This window comes from Papaver somniferum, chromosome 1, assembly GCF_003573695.1.
Source record: "Papaver somniferum cultivar HN1 chromosome 1, ASM357369v1, whole genome shotgun sequence".
NCBI lineage: Eukaryota > Viridiplantae > Streptophyta > Magnoliopsida > Ranunculales > Papaveraceae > Papaver > Papaver somniferum.
In genome coordinates, this window is record NC_039358.1 from 93,527,428 (window position 1) to 93,550,915 (window position 23,488).

Below are 23,488 nucleotides of genomic sequence, written 5' to 3' on the forward strand. Positions count from 1 at the left end.
AGAACTATGTCTTAATGATCAAATCAGTCCCATTACGGGTTATGATTTTTGGAGTACCATTACATATGTGGGATAGCGAGGGCTTGGATTGATTGCTAGTTATTTAGGTAAACCCTTATATACAGATGATTGTACTCTTAATCAAGATAGATTATCATATGTTATGGTTTGTATTCAAATTGATTTAGATTTCACATATCCTGATTTCATTCTGCTAGTGATAGATGGTAAAATTTCTCTTGAACTCCCAATAGAATATTAGTAGAAGCCTTCTCAATGTGAATTGTGTATGGTGTTCAGGTATTCTAAAAATTCATATCCGCTAGTGATTTTTTTTACTTCTTTATTATATTGATTTTTCTCTATATTTAAAATAAATATATACACCAGTATGTTAATCAAACACTTGGATTGATCATAGACTAGTTCGGGTTCGAACTTATGTTATATGCCAAGTGTCCATCATGTTTAAGTAATCTCCTTGATAGTGCTTGTCTGTATTAGTTTACATGTACAAGGTGTGTCTTGCATAGGTTGAAACCGGAATATTGTGGTGTATTTGGTACTCCTCATCAATTCAGACATATTCTTTTTATCCGAAACCAAACAAAAGTCTCACAATCTTAGCACCATCCTTGGTAGTATTGGTGTTACCAATTATTAGTTTTTTGAACCCAATGGTATCATTGGTACTACTGAGGGTCTTAATCTTGCTTGGAAAACCAATTTGTCTATTTTCATTATTGATTTTTCCAACAACCACATAAATGAAACTATCACTCCTACGAATGGCAACCCTTGGTTCTTTACTGGCTACTACGGTAGACCTTATACTCCTAAATTAAAATAAGCTTAGTTCTTGGAAAATGCTTGAAAATACTGCTTCCAAAAACACTAGCATGTTATGGGAGATCTAAATGTGGCCATGCACGAAAAAATTTGTAGGTTACCTATTAAATCTACTAAAGTTGTTATTTTTAATGAAAATTTAAGAACTTGACTTTGCTGATGTGCTATATTAAATGCCTTTTCACCTGGACCAATAATATAGATGGTATCTCCTCACTGAATAAAGACATGATAGAGGTACGCCCTTTAAAAGTTGGCTTACCATCTTTCCAAATTCCACTGTTATTGGCTCTTATCGTAATCTAATATATATGAATTCCAATCCTAACTCTGTCCTGGTCAAACACCCTTTAAATTTTTTGGGCCTTAGTAAGACTACCAAGAGTGCAAGGATACTATAGCTGAATGTAGGAATGAAGATCGCTTTGGTTCTTCCGCTTTCATAATTGCTAGGAAACTTAAAGATGTCAAAATTAGAGTCATAATCTGGAATAAAGTTGTTTATAGTAGCATCTAACCTTGAAGAATGTTTGATAAAGCTTGATTGGGTCATCAAAAACAACTATTAGGGAAAATAAAAGAAATACCAGGCGTTGGTATGACATTCAGGAAAAGTTTTGGAAAACCAAGAGTAGAGATCAATCCATATGACTCGTCACAAGAGGTATGACCATCAATGGTTAACACAAGGAGATCATCGTAGATTCAATCTCATGGAACTACTGGGTTTCAATCTTCTGCAATTTCAGTTGTACTTAGGCCTCCCAGACTTTCATCTTCTGTGTCGACAACCCCTACAGCTTCTGTTGCGTCGTCTGCCTTGTCTGGTCATTGTTTTTCCATCTTTCAATCTTCTGCTTCGTCTGCTATTGTTCAGTCAACACCTGCAGCTCCTGTTGCGTCGTCTGCCTTGTCCGGCCATTGTTTTTCCAGCATTCAATCTTCTGCATCGACTGCTATTGTTCAATTTTTGGCTGCTTCAACACCAACTGAGACTGACACTACATGTAGTCCTCCTGCAGTTGCTGATATGACGCTTGTGTGCCCTGGTATTCGATCTTTTGTATCCCCAGCTGCTTCCATCCCTGGTGCTGGTGATTTTCAACTCTCTGCAGCGTCAGTAATTACGCCTAGATCCTCTGGTACTGCATTTAACTCATCCGCCGCATCAAATAACAATGATGGGCTATATCGATGTCCCTTTGCTGGTTTCGTTGGTTACAAAAACGGGAAGGATGGAAGGGGCTACATGAAAGGATACCTTCTCACTCACCTGAGAGACAAACATTATTCTACTTCGGCCTTGTTAAGTTATTGGGCGGACCTGTTAGTTTGGATCCTTAGTTTTGTAAAGATATGGTGGTTAAGCGAGAAAATACTACTATTGCTTTGATGGATGCTTTACAGAAACTGAATGATCCTCGGGGGGAGTTTCTTCTGCCAAGGAACTGCTCTGGTGTCTCCAGGTTATACTTTACCATGCGAACCACTAAGCCTGAGTTTTTGGATGAGGCGCAGGTGGTCTTTGAAAATTACCTTAAGCAGTTCCTTAGGTTGTTGGTTACCGGAGATGGGCCCTATTTTGGTCTTTTACAGCAGAGGTTAGCCACGCTCCCCCTCAAAGATGGTGTTCTGGGTGTGTACACTATGGAGGACACGATGCAGTACTGCTACTTGGCTTCTTGCTTTCAGACTAGTTCTCAGCAAGGTAACATTTTGAGGCTTGTAGAGGTGGTCGGTTCTAGCCCCAGTTTTGAGCATGCCCTAGTCCTCTACAAAAAGGTATGTGGTATTAATGATTCTTCTTTGCGCATTGATGATATTGCCCCCCACTCTATAAGCTCCTTGGCAATTAAATATTTTGATGCGGTGAAGAAGGATATACCCACTCGGTTTGTTATGACTGCGCGTGATTCAGCTCTTTGGCAGAGTAATAGAGTCAAACATGCTCAAGATTATTTGTTGGAAATTCATATTGATGGGCTTAATCAAACAATTGGGGCCAGATAGTTTCATGTTGTGGTGCGTTATAGGCTCGGGATCCCCCTCTTTGAGGATGGAGATTTGTGTTCTAGCTGTGGTAAGGGTATGGATATTTTTGGGGATCACGCCTTACACTGCAATAAAGGGGTTGGTCTCAAATACAGGCATGATCTTTCCCGTGATACCTTCGCGGACATTTGTTATCGAGCGGGTGTTTCAGCTAGAAAGGAAGTGGATTTGTGGCTCCTTGTAGATAATGGAGTAGCTTTATGTCATGGAGATATCCTTGTGTATGGTTGGGACAATGGCCACGATATGTGTTTGAATGTTGCGGGTGTCTCCCCCTTCACGGGTGACTGGGAGAGTAATTTTGTTCTTGGTCGGACAATTGATAGCGAGGTTGCTAAAAAAAGGCCAAGTACCTTAAGAAATGTACTAGTCAGAGGCTGGGGTTTGGTGTTCTTGCCTTTTCTACCTTAGGCGGGCTAGGGAGTGATACTGTGGAGTTCCTGAAAAGGCTGCGGAATTACATGTCTAGTCATGATGAGAATGTTACTGTTGGAGATTTCATTTTTCATAGGATAGGTGTTGTTATCCAAAAAGGGATTGGAGCCCAGCTTGTTGCCAGACTTCCATCCAATGTTTGTAAACTTCTTTCTGTTGATGATGATTAATAAAGTCTCCCTTTTGTATAAAAAAAAAAACCAAGGAGAAATAGAATAAATTCTATCCAAAATGATAATAGGGAGTGTATTTCTGGTATTAAGGAGGTCTCCGGATGCTTCACTAAGCATTTTGAAATCATGGCCACTGCTGACACCCATTAGCTTAAACCAGGACATTCCCAAGCTTAAACTAGGATATTCTCCAAATCATCCCTAGTAACATATATGCCTTTGAGATCGAAAATTTTCTTGTGGTTCCTGATAAATTGCAAAACAAAAAAAGTTGTGTTTAGTTTGGTAGGGGAAAAATTTCTTGGTTCTAATCGTTTTCCTCCTAACTTCTTCCCAGCCAATTAAAATGTAGTTGGGGAGGACAGTGTGCAAATGGTTCAAAAAAAATTCAATTGTGGTTTCATCCTCAACGAAATAGACTTTACTTTCATATCCCCCATATCAAAAATTGATTCTCCCACTTTTCCCTCTCACTATAAACCTGTATCTCTGTACAAGACTATATATAAAATCATTTCCAAACTTCTTGCTCAAAAACTCAAACCTTTACTCTTGATACTCATCTCCCTGGCCCTTTCAATCTGCTTTCATCCATGGTAGACAAATTTATGACAACACTGGTGTATCTCATGAAATTATCCACTACATGAACGCCAAATGATGAAAGAAAGGAAAAAAAATGAAACATGTGGATAAAGATTGACATAGCCAAAGCTTTTGGTTTAATGGTCTATTAATTCCTTCTTGTTGTTATAACGCAAATGGATTTAGTAAAAAGTGTTGTAACCTTATTCATCAATGCATATCCACTACTAATTTAATTGTGTTGATATATAAGGTGCCTAGAAGTTTTCTTAATCCATCTAGAGGTCTAAGGCAATTGAAGATACGTCAAACTCGTACCTTCAAAAATTTCCTATGTTTGGGATAAGATCTCGGTTGTTACTCTGTTCTCTGATCTCCGATCAGGATTCCGACGGTGTTAGGTCTGGATTTTCTGATTATCTGCTAAGTCGGTTAAGGTTAATGGTCGTTAGAAGAGAATCAAAGAGAGATGAGAGATAATTGTCTGAAGTCTATTTCTTATTATCAGAATCAACTTGTTTACATCGTCAGCCTTTCTGTCTATTTATATATGACATGAACACGACAATTACATGTAGATGAATAAGCACGTGACACCTGGAATTTGGTGGTTTTCCACCTTGTGATTGTACCGACCTGGGATTGATTTCCAGGTCTTCCCTTAGCTGACAGCATCGAGAATCTTCCTAACTTCACACCTGGACTCAGTTCTTCCACGCCCAACTATGTGTCCCTGTCTTATTCGATAGCCTATGGCTCGGTCAGTGGAATATAGTTCAGGTCTTCTACGTCTGACCTTGAGTCTTATTTCATATCTCAGCTGTATTACTCTGCGGATACCAGTTCTTGGGTAGATGTTATATTTTTTTCATCTACAATAAAGGGATCCTTTATCTCCCTATCTATTTCTTTTCTACATGGAAGCTCTCGATAAAAGTATTATGAATGTTGAACACCTAGGTTTGATTCATGATACCCAAATTCGTTTTGGAGCTTCCCGTATAAGCCGCCTTCTATTTGATGATGATTGTGTGGTATTCTTTAAAGCCAACATGGATATGAAAGAAGGTGTGAGATAGGATTCTTGACTCTGGAGATAAAAAGGAAAGAGAAATAAAAGAAAAGTTCATATAGGGTCGATACTCGATAGGCAAGGTGAGAGATATGGAATTTTAGGTGAGAGAAGGGGGAAACAAAGCCGTTATCAATGAGATTTCTCAATCCTTAAAAGGCCCAAAAATATCTACCATAGAAACAATATTATGGTAATCGTTTTGTAAGTCGACTGAATTCCTAACACAATGACATCTTAACTTTAGTCAGACGCACATTCCATATGTGGTTATATCCTGATATTTTTTTTGTGTCGTTTCATTATATCTCAGTCATCCTTTTTTCTACTAGTGTTGGGATTCTTTTTGAAATCCTGAAGATTTGGGAAGTCTTGGTTTTAGGAATATGAAATTCTTCAACAGGGTTATGGACACAAAAATAGGATGGAGACTTATTAAGGAACCTGATTCCCAGGTTTTCTATAATTAAAGATAAACACTTTGAAGGTCAGTCAATGAAAAGAATGAACACTCAGCCTAAAATAATTGATTCATGTGTCTAGAAAGGTATCCTAGAATGAGTGGAAAACATATAAAACATATTACAATAGAAAGTGAATGAGACTCCAATATTCTGACTCTAAGGTTCTCTCTAGAAGACCACGCAGCTGTCCAAGCTACTCATTTCAATCTCCAAGAAGATGATAATATAATATGGAGTCTACATGACAATGGAAAGCTCAAATTTCAGTATAACAAGAAAATACAAGACAAGTACAAGGATGATGTTCCTAACACTGCTTGGAAGGACATATGGAAATTAGATATTTCTCCCTCCATCCATACGTTCGTCTGGAAATGTGCTCATGGTATCCTCCCTAGTAATGTCAAGAGTGCTAGAATTCTCAACTACATTGATCCCATCTGCAGTCTTTGTAAAAGTGTTGAAGAAGACATATCACATACCCTGATTCTTCCCCTATGATTCTTATGTCTGGTCTGAACTATTTGGAGTAAACAATCAAGTTTTTGGAGGCTCTATATCTTTACTTGATTGGATCAACACCTGGTTTCTCCCAATGAACCCTCTCAAAGGCTGGGTTTCTATCTAGGCCACTATTAGCTGGTTCATTTGGAAAGTCAGGTGTGATTTCATGTTCAGGAAAATCACACCAACAGCTGGACTTACTGCCAACAAAATCAAACAACATCCTTACTCTTTTGACAGAGTCATGCACAATCAAAGTCATATCCTTAACAATCTCTACTATCAAAGGAATAATCAGGACATTGTGGAAAAGGGTTACCAGAAACCATAAGAAGAACTTTGGCGTAACTATTAGCATAAATTATATGGATTCTATTTCAGACATGAAAGGAAATGATACTTCGTTTCCCTATACTAATTTTGTTTTTATTGTTTTGTCCTTCTCAGGGAACTGTTTGGAGCAAGGAGCTTCATAAGCTATGGCTATAGCACAAACCGAGCAAGAAGGGGAGCTGATCGAGCAATCAGGTGGGCCAAAGAGTTGCAGATAGCAAACATAGACTTTCATGTTGAGATATGCAATTCTAGAGGAAATAAAGAAGGCATACCAAAGAGAAATCAAAGGAAGATTCAACTTGGGATTTCATCAAATGAACGATGGAAACTTTGAAGAATTACTTTTGTGCGAGATAATCTGGTCAAGATTCAAGGGAATCAAAACTGTGTGGCAGTTAATCTGGCAAGTTTAACAGCCACCACCACCATTCTAGGAAACTTTAATTGGAAAGGTCCAAATTTGATGTATTTATTTCAAAACTTACAAACTGTAGCCACTAACGGTCATTCCATGGACACTCTTAGATGGACAAGGTCAGACAAGATTTGCGCCATTTTCTCCGCAAAACCCAAACGATAATGAGTTTAACTCTAATATTTTGATGATATGATCTTCTTACAAGACTCCACATTCCTACAAAAAAGAAAAAAAATAAACGCAATTCGAGATGTATAAAGACAAACATTAGACCACGTGGAATATTATGGCACAAAACTATTTTAAATCATTATGAGTATGAAAATTAATACCTGCATACAAAAGGTTTGTTTGTGTTGGTGCAAGAGAAATAACATTAATCCTAACATTATTGGATTTGGACGAAGAGTTGAAAGAAAGAAACACAAACAACAGTTAATCGGAACTAACGAATAGCTATTACGTTGAATCCAAATTAGCATTATCATTATCAAGGTTAAGAGGGGATTAGAGCCGTTGGATTTATAGCTGTCGGCGGGAAAATATTGGCCGAGCAGCTAAATCTTTGCCGCTGGCGGGCAAGTGGCCGTTCCGTCATTATTAACCGCTGAGCTCTTATGTTTCCAATTTACTTACCTACTATCCTGGTGGGATTTGACTAGCCACCTGGCCCATCAAATGTCCCACTCATTTGTAGCAAAATATCTTGGTAGTTGAGAAACTGCGTTAGAGAGATGTGGAGGGAGCAACTACTAGTTAGTACTCAGTACTAGTGCAAGCTCAGCAACAGTGAGCTGGTCAGTTCGGAAGAACGTGATATACTTATCCATTCAATTATTCAACATCCATTTCTAACAAAATAAAAATCAACAAGCGCTCTTAATCTCTTGCTTCTTTTGGTTGCCGTCTGTCTTAATAATACATTGTTTTTTTCAACTCCATTGCCGGCTCTCTGTATAGAAATAGTAAGTTTGCCGTATCTTAGATTTTGGTAATCCGTTCTTCCGATCTAAAAGGGAGATATGGTGAGAACAGAGTATATAGCCATGAAAACTGATGAAAAACCCACTGAAACACTCACTTCTGATCTTCAAGATCTAAAATCCGCTGCTAAGAAATTCGCTAACGATGTCATCAAGCTTGGGGGCTTTGGATTCGGAAGTTCCTTCTTCCAATGGTTAGCTTGTGTCGCTGCCATGTACGTTCTCCTCCTCAATATAACTCTCTCTAAATTTCAAGTATTTATGTTATGAATCATGTTTTTCCTGTAAATGCACATTAAATTCTGTTGATTTTGTCAGTTCATGGATCATAATTCAGGTTTTCTGACAAATTTTTGTCTTGTTGAAAGACCAGAATGTAGAATGTCAGAAGGGTTTCAATTTCTAACTGAATACTTCTACTTACTACTACAGCTATTTGTTGATCTTGGATCGAACAAACTGGAAGACAGAAATGTTGACTCAACTTTTGATACCTTACATTTTCTTTACTCTTCCTAGCGTAGTTTTCGACTTCGTAAGGTGACTGTTTGCTTCCTTTCAGTTGTTTCCCTTTTCTATTCCCTTGATTCGCAACAATCCAATTAAAATGTCTTTGCGTATGGTGCAGAGGAGACCCAGGAAAATGGGTTGCTTTTGTTGCAGTCGTGTTGCGCCTCTTTTTCCCAAAGCATTTCCCAGGTACTTTCTAGTTCCCATTTACTTTTTCTTGTGATTTAGTACTTTCCATTATTCTACTGCATATGCAATAATGTGATCCAAGTCCAACACAACTCCATGAAGCTTGTTTGCGTCGGTCCACTGATCATAATTTCGTCAACTAATGTGGGCACAGAATGGTTTGAAATGCCTGGAGCGTTGGTTCTTCTGTTGGTTGTGACTCCTCATTTGTTTGCTCACACCCTAAGAAATAGTTGGGGTGGTGTTGCCATTTGCCTTGCCATCGCATGTTTCTTGCTACAAGAACACATCCAAAAATCAGGTGGTTTCAGAAAATCATTTACTCAGAGTAAGGGTCTTTCCAATTCCATTGGCATCCTTCTTTTGATGGTCTATCCAGTCTGGGCACTAGTTCGATTTCTCATCTAGAAACTGGCCCTCTTTTTATTTTCAGCAACAATGTATTCATATTGCGTTGTGTTCGAGTGTGTGTGGGTGTGTATCATGTACTTGTAAATCTGCAGATAAACTGCCACCGAGTGATAAATGTGATTATATGACGCAATTTATCTTTCATTCTTTTTCTCAACAGTTTCTTGGCCTTGGTACTGTAAAACAATTTCAATCTACATCATACAAAGATTTAGAAATTTACATTGGTTGATACTAAAAACACAATTTTATTAGGGAATATACTGATCTTACATGCGGTGTAACCGAGTCTTGAATGTACCCGTAGGGTATAAATAGCCAATTATAAATACATACCAGATATTTCAGAAATTATTTTGCTACTGAACGGATGAAAACACATCCGAGATGTTAAACTATTTACCTGAGAGTAGCTTAGAGAATAAATTTCTAGTGCAGCATCTATTTTCTTTCCGAATTCCCTATCTTCAATTTCGACCAATCTTGATAACACACTGAATAGCAATTCTAGGTGTATTAATTTCTCAAGCTTTAGTTCCTTTGCCTTCAATATAGAGCTGATCAACACGTTCCTACAGAAGGTGTTGGCAGAAGCATTATAAATGATCAGATTGGCCAAGGGAAATAAAAGAAATAACCACATTAGTAACTTGCAGTACCATAAGATAGATTTGATGACTCGTACTTGTAATAGGCAGCTAGCTGAGCTCTCTTCAATTTGAATGTAGGAGTAACCAAATCCCTCTCAATATCAAAGGGAGTTGGCTCCAAATAAATTGCTTTTAGCATCTCAAATCCTCTAAGCTGTGGAAACAATTCAGAGAAGCAACCATAATGTAAGTTGTGAAAAAATTGTTGAACTTTAAATGTTAAGTATGCGTACGTACTTTATGTGCTTGACCAGTGCTGTTCAGTTCATCCAAAATGTACTTCTTCGCCTTGGGGTTTTCACACAGCAAGCTGAAATCTACGGGCTCATTGTTGAGTGCTGCCCAATCTTCAAGCGCCTTTCGATCAGGAACCACCACCGCCACAAGAAAGGATTCAAAACTGTTACCGTAGACCCAAATCTAAGGCAAGAAAATTTGTAAAACAATTAATTAAGCATCATAAGCTGGAAGAGAAGACGCAATAAAGTATCGCACGGAATGCAAAAATGTCTATTTGCAGAATTTGTTTCACTTGCTTAGCGTACTATGGTTTAACTCACCGACGTGATAAGTGGGCATTGTCCAAATATGCTTTCAAGATTTTCAACAGCAACATATTCACCTTGGGACAACTTAAAAATGTTCTTTTTCCTGTCAATAATTTTCATTGCCCAGTCGGGCTGCCATTCTCCAATGTCACCTGGAATATCCTCCCATATAAGGACCAAAATCGTTCCCTTAGTTTTTGAGGTGGACCAAAATCGTTACGTTCATGAATCATGAGGTGGACCAAAATCGTTCCCTTAGTTTTTGTGCAAGTTTAGTAACCGTTTACAGAAAATAAATTCAGAACACAGTATACCTGTATGAAACCAGCCATCCACAAGGACATCTTCCACAAGATCCTGTCTCTTATGGTAACCAGAGAACATAGTCTTACCCCTCAAACAAATTTCTCCACGTGGTACTGCAGAGAGTGCATCATATCCCATCTCAGGCACTGATTCGAGTCTTACTTCAATGGTTGATATTGGAATTCCCACAGTTCCCATCATAGAGAACACATTGGCGACACAGCTCATACAACCACCAGAACTTTCAGTGAGACCTGTCGGTCACACCAGACAAACAAAATATGCATAAGTGGATGTGAGAAAATCTAGAATCGAAAAAGACAATTCATTAGACAATTAAAAAGTCTCCTATAAAGGTCGTTTAGTTTAGCATACCATATCCTTGTGATACGATACCGCAGCATGTGACTCTCAGAAACTCTTCCACGGGTCTGCGTAATGGTGCAGCTCCAGATATTAAACAACGAACTCGTCCACCAAGTACTTGTTTGATCTTAATATTAAATTCAGACCGGTGATCAGGGAATAGAAGCATATTATTCACCAAAACAGAAACAACAAGAAAATGAAATAGAGACCTTGCTAAAGACAAGCTTATCAAAGAAGGGTGATGCTTGATCTTGTTTCAGCCCCTTCTCCAGATTCTTCAACTTGCTGTCGTCAATGGAAAAGGTTATTTGAATTAAACAAAAAATGTAAAACAAAGTAAAAGATATGTAAAGGTAATTGTGAGGAGTTTATTGAAAAGTGTACTAGTTATAAGCAAACTGAAACAATCTCTTCTGCAGTGCCCCTCCTGATGAGATTTTATCAAGTGTACCTTCAGAAAGAAAATAATACATGAAGCATAGTCAGAAGTCATAACCAGACATCAAACAAAATGATAACCCAGTAAGAGAAAAATAAATCAAAACCTGTGTATATACGGTCAAAAACTCGAGGTACTCCACATAATATAGTTGGCTTCAGTTCCTGAATGTCCTCCATCAAGTACCTCACATCCTGCAAAGTGACAACAAGCGAATACAATGATGTAGCAAAGTAGCATGTAGGAAGTAGATGGATTCACAATCTGAAGAATCTTACCCCCCCTCCAGAATCCTATGGAGGCACCCTTGTATATACAATAATTCTCCATTATCTGATCAAATACATGAGCAAGTGGAAGGAATGAAAAGTAGGAATCTTCTTCTGACACCTGTTTGTCAAAAAAAAAAGCTTTTCTTCTTGTTTCAAACCTCGGGATAGAATCATGAATCACATATCCATTCATAAAATAATAAAGAGCTAGACAATTTACCGCTTTATCTGTTACAAAAAGCATATGATCCGTAACCAAGACTGCCGCCATTATAACCTCGTTAGTCAGTACAACTCCTTTTGGATCTCCAGTTGTTCCACTCGTATACATAATTGTGCATATATCACTCTTATTTCTTGGAGGCAATTCTTTACAGTGTTGACTTCCCTGGAAAAATGTGAGAAAATTGGTCAGGTGTCACCACTGAAATGAGAAAACCTTAATCTATGAGCTCGTGTAAATACAAGTAGCTAAATATTAAATCAACATACACTAGATTCAAACCAAAACAAACAAATTTTAAGTTGTTACCAATGAGGAATATTCTTTCCAGGAGAAGCAAGAAACCCCCACTTGCTCAGCTTCTTTCTTTTGCTCATCAGTAACCTTCCCAAAGCTAACAATTGCTGATGAAAAAAGATGAAACTGAGTGTTAGTTCCTCAAACATTAAAAACTCCCATTTCTATAAACGCAAACACATTCTCAACATACTTTTTAGATGTGGTGTACACCTCTCAAGGCATTTTAGCACCTGCACAAAGAATTACCACTTACATACGCGTCTATAAGATATAAACACTGAGATATTTCAAGTATATCCTAGCATGTTCCATTAGAGATGGATAATTTTACCGCTTGTATTTTAATTTCTTGAACAAAGACTAGAGAGATTTCAGCATGGTTTATAATGAACTCCACTGCATTAGCTCCTGCAGAATAGATAGAGCGTAAAACATCAGTCATGTACTCTTGTTTTATCAACTATATAACAAAACCAACAGTAGTTGCACACTTTTCTAGACTTCATCAGCAGAACCATTTGCTAAGAAACTGAAAACTTACCAAGAGTGTCATAGAGCGGTACATACTGTACACCATGGCTATTACATGCCTCCATAGCTATAATCCATTCAGGACAATTGGATCCGTATATGCCACATCGATCTCCCTAACAACGTATACATGAAAACCAAACAATTATTTGATGAAATTCCTCAACCAGAATGATTAAAAGTTCATATGAAAAAGAAACAAAATTTAATGACAAGTTGAAATGTGAGATAACGGGCTTACTGGATTAACACCAGAATGCCTAATGGCAGACCCAATTTCAATAGCTTCATCATATACTTGTTGATATGTTGTCCATACATATGGACCCACCTGTAAATTCAAAAGTGTTAGATGATGTGATTTGGATTCACTTCATATGGGTGACTATAACGGTATAACTTGGTGTACTGAGAGTGGAAATGGAGGGTAAGAAACTGCAGTACCTGGCCATCAACAATTTCTCGACGACCCAGCATAGGATTTTTAGGATTTTTCTCAACAGATTTACTGCAAAAGCAAAAATATAAAATCAAGATAAGAAATTTGCAGAGAGATGAAAAATAACCCAAGAGCTGGTACAGTGTGTTTGAGAAAGAAGCCGGCTACATTTGTGAGATACAGGAAGAAAAGGTGAGGTTTGTCTCAAAATTTTCTACTTCGGTTAATTAGTTGGAAATTTCAACTTCTTAAAACGTATTTCGAGAAGGGGGGCGGACATATTTCGAGGCTGGCTGGGAAGCATATAATCAAATTGAAATTTACCACCACAGTAAGCAAATTGGCCCATTAGCTCAGTTGGTTAGAGCGTCGTGCTAATAACGCGAAGGTCGCAGGTTCGAGACCTGCATGGGCCATTGTTTTACTTTTCACTTTTTTTTTTAATTATCCGAGCCGCTCTGAAATTGTATGAGCATAATTAAAAAGCAGGTATTTCTTCTCCCAATTTTTGTCAATAATGATATCAAAATGCACGTAAAATGGAGCACTGGATATTGACTGTAATAGAGATGTAACTAACAAGTTAAAAGGTTAAGTTAGCACACCTGAAGAATTCCCAAGGAGATTCAATTCCAGCAGGTAACTCCAAGAGACCATCCTTGGCAAAAATTGATCTATACACAGGTCCAGCTGAAGGCCTGTCTCCTACAGCCGGCTTTGATTCTTCGACTTCAACTGTATACTTCATCAACGCCATTGCTCCCTTTTCTCGCAGATCGATATTGACGATCAGATCATAAGCATATCATGTGATATTTTAGATGAAGAAGATGAAAGAAGTAGACGAGGTTGGTACTCAGAATGTTTGAGCTAATGCAGTATTAGTAGCAACTTGCAAGAGAAAATAGTGACTTATGTAATGGGAGGGAGAAGGTGACAGTTGGGTAGCGACATTAAATTCAACAGTAATAAGTAGAGCTAGTAATCGCTGGATGAAATAGTAGGTGGTTGGTCTTTATGACTTCCAGAAGAAAAGAAAATTACATTTTCACACTCTTCCTTTTAGTTCATTTCTAGTTGGACCTCTCTAAGGAAATCAAGTTTAGATATAATGATTTGGTTTCTGATATTCATTGTGTCCACCAAAATTAAAAGAGTTGGTGATTTGGTCTAGAACAAAAATGAAGCAATAGTAAGACAAAAGTGACACTCCCAAGATTTACCATCTTGATAAGCCTTATCTACCTACATTCTGCAAACCAATATCAACTTGATCAAACAAATGGGAAGAATCGTGTCTGAAGAACAAAACTCCCCATGTGTCTGTATTGGTTGGCAATTGATACTGTACTTGGAATCTAAATTTAATTAGTTACTGTAATCCAGAAGCTCCCATAAATGAAAGAACATATGACGATGATTGGCACCTTGCAGTCAAACATTTGAGTATAGAGAACTGAAAAGTCTGAAACATTAACCACAACAATACAAGGAGGGATTGGGGAAAGAATAAACTAATGGATAGATGAATTTATGTTTTCAGTGTGCCACTACATGCAACAGAAAAACAATATACAGGCAGAGAAATGGTGATAGAACATCAAATAACCAACCAGTCCACTTATAAGCTAACAAATTTTATAAGGGAAGTTTTTAAGGGACATGCTCTGCATGTAGTTTACGAAACACTAAATTGAATTACAAACAGGAGATTAGGAAAAACTACATTTCCTAATCACGAAAAGGAGAGGGGTATTTCGGACTGTACATTCCAAGATAAAGGGAGAGGGGCGAAAAGGCATTCACATTCCTCTCTACATGGCAGCAAGAAGATCTTTCATTTCTGACACAGCGGGAATGGTCTCGTTGGGGTAAATCTTGCCAACCGTTTGTGCAAAGCTCTCATATTTGTCGAGAAACTCTTTCTGTAACAATATACAACTTTCTGTTACTCATTGGATCATAAAATGTTTTCTCTTTTTGAAAATGAAAATTAATGGTCAAAAACGAAAAACAGGAAAGAAAAGACTGACCTTGCATTTGTCCCATAAAGAAGGTAACAACTCCTCCGAAGTTAAAAACTTCTGTAACTTTCTATACATTGAGGCTACAGACTTGTCAACCTGTCCGGTAAAGTAAAAAAAGATCAGTTAAGAAATCGTACTGTAGAAAGAAACTAGTAATTTATATCAGATTAATTTTAACTTACCCCTGATAAACTCGATTTCAACATCTTCCTTAACTCCATCTTTGATAGTCCTAGCTGGAAAGGAATCTGCCGATAATGAAATAAAATCATCACTTGAAATACGCACGAGCGGTTTCAGTTTGAGAAAACAGGGACAATTACTAAGATCCGCTAACCTCTTCTGGGGGGATGGTATACATCAAGTCCTCGATTTTGCGGTGAAACTGGAAAAGCTTCTCGAATTGCTGACAAGATATTTTTTATGAATATTAACATCTTCACAAGGCAAAGGTCTCTTAAATGGCTATGAAAGGGACAGGGAAAGGGGAAAAGGTGAAATCCTTACGAAGTATATGATAACATTAATATGGCGTGTGCAAGCTTGCTCATAAGATTCACTTGCTTGATGATAGAACTTTGCAAGTGTTGGAACAACATTAGCTAGATCATAGAGACTGCATACAATAACCTCAAGTCAATATGGTAAACACAAGAGAAACCAAAGAAGAAAAAACACATCTTGACATTAAGAATAAGTTGAGCAAGTGACTAAATATGTGAAGCAGAATACTAGAGACCTGTTCTGGAAGGCTGCATAATTCTCCAAAAGCACAATATCAGCATATTTTGGGTCAGCTTGTGCAATTTTCTCCAAAGTTGCAAACATAATGTTAACCTGTACCCAGAAGAGCACAGAAAAATCAGTGGGCACGATTAAACAACTAATAAATGCATGTGTGAAAATAAATTTGTTTAGATAGTCTTCTTCTCTATTCAAGACCACCTACGTAGGTGACCAGCAAATCCCTTCTATTTATTTGCTTGTTCTAACAAAGTTTATTAGAGGAATCTCATACTGACACTCTCAACTATATCCAACAATTACATGTCTAACCAGGATTGTAAAATATGCAGAGAATGAAAGACATAGTAATGAACAAAATAAATGAACAAACCGGATCAAGTAAGACCAGCATAAAAAATGACAACGAACTTACGAATTTTGTATATGCTTGATCAACCAAATCCCTAGATTGTCCCTGGATGTACTGTTCCATACGAGTAGCAAGGGTTGCAAACCTATTTCAATTGGGAAAAAAAGACATTACATATGCTTAGTCCACATTGGAATTAAATAGATACATATAGATTGCATTAGACAGATCAAGAGATTATAATGCAAAATTAGTTACCAAGAACTATTTTAAACATACTTGGAGGCAATGGAAAGATTAAATGAATGTTTAATCTTTAATGTTTAATACTTGGAGGCAATAGATACCAAGAACTATCTTATATTCCACATGAATGTTTTTGCATAATATACAAGAAAGCATGCCCAAGTGTACCCTTCATCTAAATCATGTAAAAATCAGCTCAAATGTAATACTGTGAGATTGAAACTTAAGAACAACAAACATGAACGCCAAATTACCTTGGAATATAAGATAAGACACCCATTTGGCGAATGTTGCGCTCATTTCTCTCAATCTGGTGGCAAGCTTCATCCACAAACTGCAAAATTTTGTAGACTCAAACAAAGAACGGCCTTTAACAAGGCTAGGAAATATGTATATCCACAGGAAGATCATCGCTTACCCGATTGAACTGCATAGAAATTCTTGACTCCAGGTCATCAAGCAAGAGGCGCACAAATCCTGCTGCGTCGGCTTTCTGACCAGAAAGATAACGCTCTGTAATACCATGCATTGATATGCAACGCAATGGATCAATCTTGTATGCCCAATCAACAACAGCATAGAAATCCTCCTGCAAACATTGGAGCATATTTAGCTAGTATATATTTTTGAACGCCTTAAAGGGACAAGAGAAAATAACATGATTGGTTCAAAATAAAATAACACAAATGAACATGTCATTCTAACTACTTTTCTTGAGCTGTGAATAGGAAACCAAAGGAGAGCATGTCATAGAACTAGCTCATACTGTTGCAATGACGATAGTGGTATATGAGGTTAACACTTTACTTGGATTCCAGTGAGCAATTCTTGGAGAGACTCATTCAGTGTTCCTAGCTCGACAGAATTTTTAACTGCAAAATGCAAGACCACAGCTCATACTTTTGTCATTTCTAGAAAAACATATATATTGATTGTAAATAAAATAAAATGTAGCTGCTGTTGTGATAAGATGATTAATGGGGAAATCTTACCAGGTTTTACATCATTGTCATCGATCTCCATAATGCCCAAATCATCTACATCGTCATTAGCTGCTTTCTTACTACTGGCAGGACCTCCTGGAGGAACAAGTGCAGGAACTTCAAAGCACATGAAATGTGCAAAAAAGGAACTCTGTGTATCAGCACCATAAGGAGATGGTCAGAAATTCAGATTAGATGTACGTAATAGAAGTTTAAGCACAAAAGAAGAGGAGAATATAACCTCATCTACAAGGAGTGGAATAAAAATTGTAAGCATCTTTGAATATGCATCGGAAACTGTCGAAGTATCGGCATTGTTCGCTGAACTGGAGCCTGAAGAAGCTTCAAGCCATACTGTTGGATTCTTTGATGCTTTTGTACTAGCACGAAGCTCATTTGCAAACTCACGGGCCTACACATAATGAAAAAAATATCAAATCCATAAGGTATTTAATTGCTTGTACTATGACATGTAGATAACAAAAGAGGTGCCTGGTGTAAAACTAATATCAAAAACACAAGGATCCCCAAGGACGACAAGGGAATCAACTTCAGTATTAGCAGCTGCGGATATATTAAGCTAACAAATATTATAAACAGATAGAAGAGCACGGATGAAGGAACTAAGGTATCCTACGAAATATGGTGGGGGTTTGAAGAAATAAACCATCGTCTGAGTAAATAAATGTCAAACTACAACGAAGAAACACTGTATCAGGTTAATTATTACTTTTAATGTAAATAAGCAATGCTGCAAAAACACATGACTGCCCAAAATTAAAAATCATATAAAATATGGTGGATAGTACAGTACCTCCCGACGAAGAAGCAAGTTAAGGGAACTACAGTATGCTTTTCTCAAAGGACCTAAGCAATTCTTGTCAAGATTCTGAAGTCAATGCAAAGAAAAGTAAGAGTCACGATATGAAAAAAATAACTTAATTAGACTTCTAGCTGCATCTACATATTTTCCCACGAAGTAAAACCTTTAAATGTTGTAGGAGGCGTGCATATGTCCTGCATTTGTATCGGAGATCAGCATGATCAGGTCTCTTTAGCTGCCCTCTCTGAAATCACATCCGAGATAACAAGCAGTTGTTCAGATTTAATAATTTCTAACATTTAAAATAATAATAACCATGATAAAAGGTAGAAAATACCTGGGAAAAATAACTCTTGTCGGTTATCATAAAATCTACCAAGCTAGCAAAATATTTCATCAAGAACTCAGATGCCCTTCGAACAAAAGTAGTTTTCAATTTTTCGAGCTCTATCCGCTTCTCTTTAACCTGTACGAATTTCATAGTTCATTACTACAACACAGAAGGACTGAGAAATATGGTCAAAGATAATAACAAATAACAATTATAAGCATAGTGGATAACCCTAGTGGAGTTCCAGAGATCTCCAAACATGCACGTATACAACCTCTAGCCATATTCTACAAAGAATCACATGCATATATGCACAAGGTTAATGGAATAGTACTTATCCTTTATTACAGCAAGCTAGCCATAAGGATAAGCTAATAACTTATCGTTGACGTCACAATATTGACCACACCATTCTACTTTTCCCAGGCTAGCCACAATATTTGACTAGCCCATTTTTGTAAGTTACTAATTAGTAATTATCTGCCATAATACAGTAACGAGAATAAACTCACAGCTCGAATGTTTGCATAGGAGGGATCCAAATTTGGTACTTCTAGACCACGAAGAGCACCAGTCAACCATTCACAAGCTTCAACATTTTGAATCATGCGAGCCTCGTCAAATGAACCACCAGTTAGACATGCAGCATACTGCAACCAAGTGTAGAATTAGTAAGTCAGACAAACTTTGTGCTACACATGCGAATAATGCAACATAATGAGTCACAAAATATACCTGAGAAGGGACACGCAAGCGTTCAAGAAGTTTGTCGAGCTCCTCAATGAGCGATTTATTATTTACAGACTGCATCTCCAACTTATTGTTACGAGTTTCTATCTGGGCATCACCAAACAAAGACAAAGGATGTTTCAACATATCTAAGTGCATGTGTTGTAGTTTAGAATACTAAACAAGCACTTAACTGGACAAAAAAGCTATGAGGTTGTTATCTGTACTATAATAAGCATTTCTTTTTAATGCATTGCCACCATTATATAAATAATCAAAGAGGTATCTTATTTTAGTCGTACATGTATATTTTAAGAAGCGGTACTTAGGAATAAGGCCATACCGATGCAATATCCTCTCTCATGTGTCTCAGCTTTACATTAAAAATTCCCAACCATTCATCCATGTCATCCACACATATGGATGCTGATTCCAGACCATGCACAATCTGCATCTCCAGAAAAGTTAATTAAGCAAACTACCAAAGATGACTTCAAAGAGAAATAAAAATCTTAAGAACTAGTCAACCACTTCGGTAATCCTAAAAAAAGAGACATTCAGTTTGGTGATCCTTACAAATAAATTACCATGGAAACGAATGGCATTAGAGGTCCAAAACATATAAATGAAATAACCATCGTTCTCCTACTGTCCGATGTGAATCATTTTTTTCTCCCTAATAGTCAACCACTTCGGTAATCCTAAAAATAGAGACATCCAGTTTGGTGATCCTTACAAAAATAGTACCATGGAAAAGAATGCATTAGAGGTCCAAAACATATAAATAAAATCACCATTGTTCTCCTATAGTCCTACGTGCATCATTTTTTCTCCTATTTTGGACACAACAATACAGTCATGTATCTTTCTTTAGTGCTTCATCATAGGTCTAAAAGTAATAACCCATGCCACTTTGGGTCGGTATCCCACCATATCTGGGTAAACTTGCTTATCTAAATGGCTCTCCCTACATGACATAGTTCATATTTATAAACCTATGCTTAACAAGACTCGAAGGGTTACCTCTTCTATCAAGGGATCAGTTTCCAAAATGGCATGCACATTAGCTGCTTCCAGAGCAAGGAGTTCTCGCTTCAACCTTTCGGAAAATGCCTCTGCTTCACCGATTCCCATGACATACCTGCAAATGAAATATGCTCTCCAACTCAATATCCAGCTGTCACTTTGTACTAAAAACCACTATTTCGATTTTTATCTTAGTTACCACCAACGGAACTCAAAAACAGGAGACGTTTCCAGTTTTGGATTGAAAGTTAATTGGTTATTTTAATCTTTGATGATCTTGGATGGGCTTTCGAATTAAATAATAGAAAACATAAAACGCAGGGAAACATTCAACTATTGAAGAGCAAAGATGATAATCTAGGGAACAGGAACAAGGATTATACATACGTGCCAAGAAGAGCCTCCATATCCTCTTCTTCAGCTTGTGAGACTAGATCTCTTTCAACAGTCACTTTTAAGTCATCTTCTGTCACCATTGATGCAACCTGCCTATCTTGAGAGTTTGCATAATTGGTAACTGTCGGTGTATTTTCCTACAAATCATTTGTGTAAACCAGTAGTCAAGAAATGGCGTGCTACATGAATACATACGTAGCCCATGTGTAAGGTAAAACCATGAGAACCCACAATCAAACAATATGACCAAGTATAAGAAGTAATAAGGAAGGAGAAAGATAAATTGATATATGCACCTTCGCCCAAAGAGCCATCTCCACAACATCTATACCGACTACTTTGGGAAGATGCCCCAGCATCTCTTTACAAATATTTAAGATGCATAATAGAAGGCGGTTCCTGCAAGAAAAAAAAGGATAAAATATTATAATGGTGAAAATAGGCTCTCATGGGATGTTGTCAAATACGAACCAAATCAAATTCATGTGAGCTTTTGATTTACCATCTGACTATGAGAATTACTGCCAGCATTTACAAACAGAGAAGTATATAATACACATGAATGGGTTATGGCTCCAACAATCCCACCTGTCATAAATGTTACGCATTGTCCATTGAGGTGGTGCAACACTTTGGCTTCTAAGATTATCAAATCCCTGCATCAAAATTCAGTCAGACTGTTTCTGAGCAAAGTATAACTTTGAGTGTCTGATAAGCGAAAAAAACAGCTAATGCGGCATCTCACGAGGTTGGGTAAAAGATGAAAACAATTAGAATTGCGGGTAAGCTTTGAACAAACAAAAGATTGTATGCATTACCAGCATAAATGTACATCCACTGGGATCACTTGTGAGGACTTCCACCTTCGTAAGATGCTTGAGCTTGTATAGTTTTGCAGGCTAAATCCACAAGAATATCGAGACATCAGTCACGCTTTAGCACGGAAGACAATATATTCATAAACAGATTATATGATTCATTTGGTTTCCAAACTAACTTCCTCTCTTTCACTCAGTGAGAAACTTCCTCAGTTCAAGTTTCGTTAAGGGCTTTTTAGTTTGTATACATTTTAGCAGCCAAGTTGATGTTATAATCAACATACACCAGAAGCCCCAACTGGGTGGCACATCTATTAGTGAGCATGTCAAATACCTAGTCAACAATTTTCAACTAAATGCCTTCTGATAACCAAACCTACATTTTTTTATCCAGTAGAGAAATAATAACCAATGTGGGCGGAGAAATACCAGTTAACATTGTCACAAGAAGAAAAAAAACATCAAATGAAGTCCCCTATTTTCAAAAACTCTACACCTTTCATTCCGAGAAATCTCAATCTAATGTGAAAAAGAACTTTAGCGGACAACTTTTTGTTGAAAACACTAAAATTACCAGAAAAATAAAAAAATTATGAATACCTCAAGAACCCCTCCAGATGAATACTTCAAAACATGAAGAAATGCTTTAATACTCTGGCCCTTTGATTTTGCTGCATAATAACAAAAGCTCATAATCAATACCATTTCTTTACATTTAATCATTTCTCTTTTCCTGTTAATTATGCCTGTATTATCAGTTATAATAGACAAGCAAAGATACTCATAGAAACCCTTTCTTCATGCGCAAGCTGATAAACCGCACAATATTCCTCACACTGTCAATCATGGACAAAATATGTCTTACATTCATAAAAGAATCACTTTATTGGAGTGTGTTTAAGTTGTAATCCGGTCCAATACATCAGTAAGAAAATCAAAAACCAAAATCACTTGCTTCTTAAGTTCAGACTTATCAATAGTCACTAAGAAAGCATCACCTCTAAGTAGAGACTATTTCACAACAAAAAGAATCCCAACACCATTGATCAGATGCCCAATCTAAACCACAATATCACACACATTGTTGCCATTTATCAAATACATGACTAAAACTAGTACAATTCACTAAACTCCAACCCCTGCAGATAAAATCAGATGCAACGTAAACACCTAACCAATACTATGTATGAGTCCACAAATCAGATTCATAAAATCTAGAAAGCAGAATAAAAATAACCTAATCAGATCAAAACTTACATGAGAGAGCAAGAACCCTAGGGCTAGCCATATGACCACGGCCTAATCGACCAGATTTACCCCAAATTCCTCTACTCTTAGCAACTCGTATAGACATAACAACTGATTGCTTAGTAGCTTCAATTGCTGCTTGACTTAATCTTTTAAGTTCTTCATCATCAGCACTTGATTTCGCCATTCTTCTTCCTCTTCTATCAATCGAGAGTTAGAATAGAGGGAGGAAGAAATTCCTGGGAGATCTATCTATCTGAACCTCTACAAACTGGACCAAATGCTGCCGAAACGAGAGAGCACAAGAAGAAGAACTTGTGTTGTTTCCTTTTTACTTTTCTTTGGTGTGTAGTTACAGACTAGCTTTGCGTGACAGAGAGCAGCAGCAATTACCTTTTTGTTCTCCTTTTGTTCTTCTGTGAAATTAGTTTTTGACGGGTAAAAAAATAGTAGGAGTAACAAAAGAAGAGTCAAAAATGAAGTCATCATTTTTTATTTTTTTTTGAGAGATGATAGACACACTAAAGTTTTACACTTCCTTGTGTCCCGCATAGGATCGAGTGGCCAATATTTTAACGTGCTTGGCATCTGGATAGGGAAGGGTAGAAGTGGGCCTCCTTCCCTCTCACACGGTGTATTTGCGGTACATTTTTTCGGTTTGTTAAATCATTTTTTTTTTTTACTTTCCCGGTGAAATCGGGATCTGA

General features: G+C 37.3%; 3 protein-coding genes and 1 non-coding gene across 4 annotated transcripts; 2 read left to right on the forward strand and 2 right to left on the reverse strand.

Annotated features, from left to right (window-relative positions):
- The first annotated feature begins 7,668 nt into the window (after positions 1-7,668).
- On the forward strand, positions 7,669-9,127 carry LOC113294665 (cold-regulated 413 plasma membrane protein 2-like). The gene is made up of 4 exons (XM_026543051.1): positions 7,669-8,086; positions 8,304-8,411; positions 8,500-8,570; positions 8,725-9,127. Exons 1-4 carry the CDS (start codon positions 7,911-7,913, stop codon positions 8,976-8,978), a joined length of 609 nt encoding a protein of 202 aa, XP_026398836.1. The 5' UTR covers positions 7,669-7,910; the 3' UTR covers positions 8,979-9,127.
- Positions 9,128-9,209: 82 nt separating this feature from the next.
- LOC113294673 (long chain acyl-CoA synthetase 2-like) lies at positions 9,210-13,940 on the reverse strand. Its single transcript, XM_026543056.1, has 18 exons — positions 13,664-13,940; positions 13,064-13,127; positions 12,861-12,950; positions 12,630-12,735; positions 12,420-12,496; positions 12,279-12,318; positions 12,098-12,192; positions 11,786-11,953; positions 11,555-11,683; positions 11,400-11,487; positions 11,239-11,305; positions 11,064-11,139; positions 10,861-10,978; positions 10,494-10,739; positions 10,192-10,331; positions 9,869-10,051; positions 9,667-9,785; positions 9,210-9,553 (listed from the first exon to the last, which is right to left on the reverse strand). The coding sequence occupies exons 1-18, from the start codon at positions 13,813-13,815 to the stop codon at positions 9,304-9,306; spliced, it is 2,208 nt and encodes a 735-aa protein (XP_026398841.1). The 5' UTR covers positions 13,816-13,940; the 3' UTR covers positions 9,210-9,303.
- On the forward strand, positions 13,401-13,474 carry TRNAI-AAU. The gene has a single exon. It is a non-coding gene; the product is annotated as a tRNA-Ile (tRNA).
- Positions 13,941-14,555: 615 nt separating the features above from the next.
- Positions 14,556-23,173, reverse strand: LOC113294658 (exocyst complex component SEC3A-like). The gene is made up of 25 exons (XM_026543043.1): positions 22,791-23,173; positions 22,134-22,204; positions 21,534-21,614; positions 21,304-21,371; positions 21,012-21,114; positions 20,707-20,852; positions 20,317-20,434; positions 19,637-19,741; positions 19,300-19,401; positions 19,077-19,214; positions 18,571-18,699; positions 18,397-18,477; positions 18,225-18,299; positions 17,652-17,822; positions 17,420-17,561; positions 17,235-17,299; positions 16,846-17,016; positions 16,682-16,761; positions 16,245-16,326; positions 15,825-15,922; positions 15,593-15,701; positions 15,423-15,491; positions 15,268-15,333; positions 15,092-15,181; positions 14,556-14,983 (listed from the first exon to the last, which is right to left on the reverse strand). Exons 1-25 carry the CDS (start codon positions 22,966-22,968, stop codon positions 14,873-14,875), a joined length of 2,649 nt encoding a protein of 882 aa, XP_026398828.1. The 5' UTR covers positions 22,969-23,173; the 3' UTR covers positions 14,556-14,872.
- Positions 23,174-23,488: the final 315 nt, after the last annotated feature.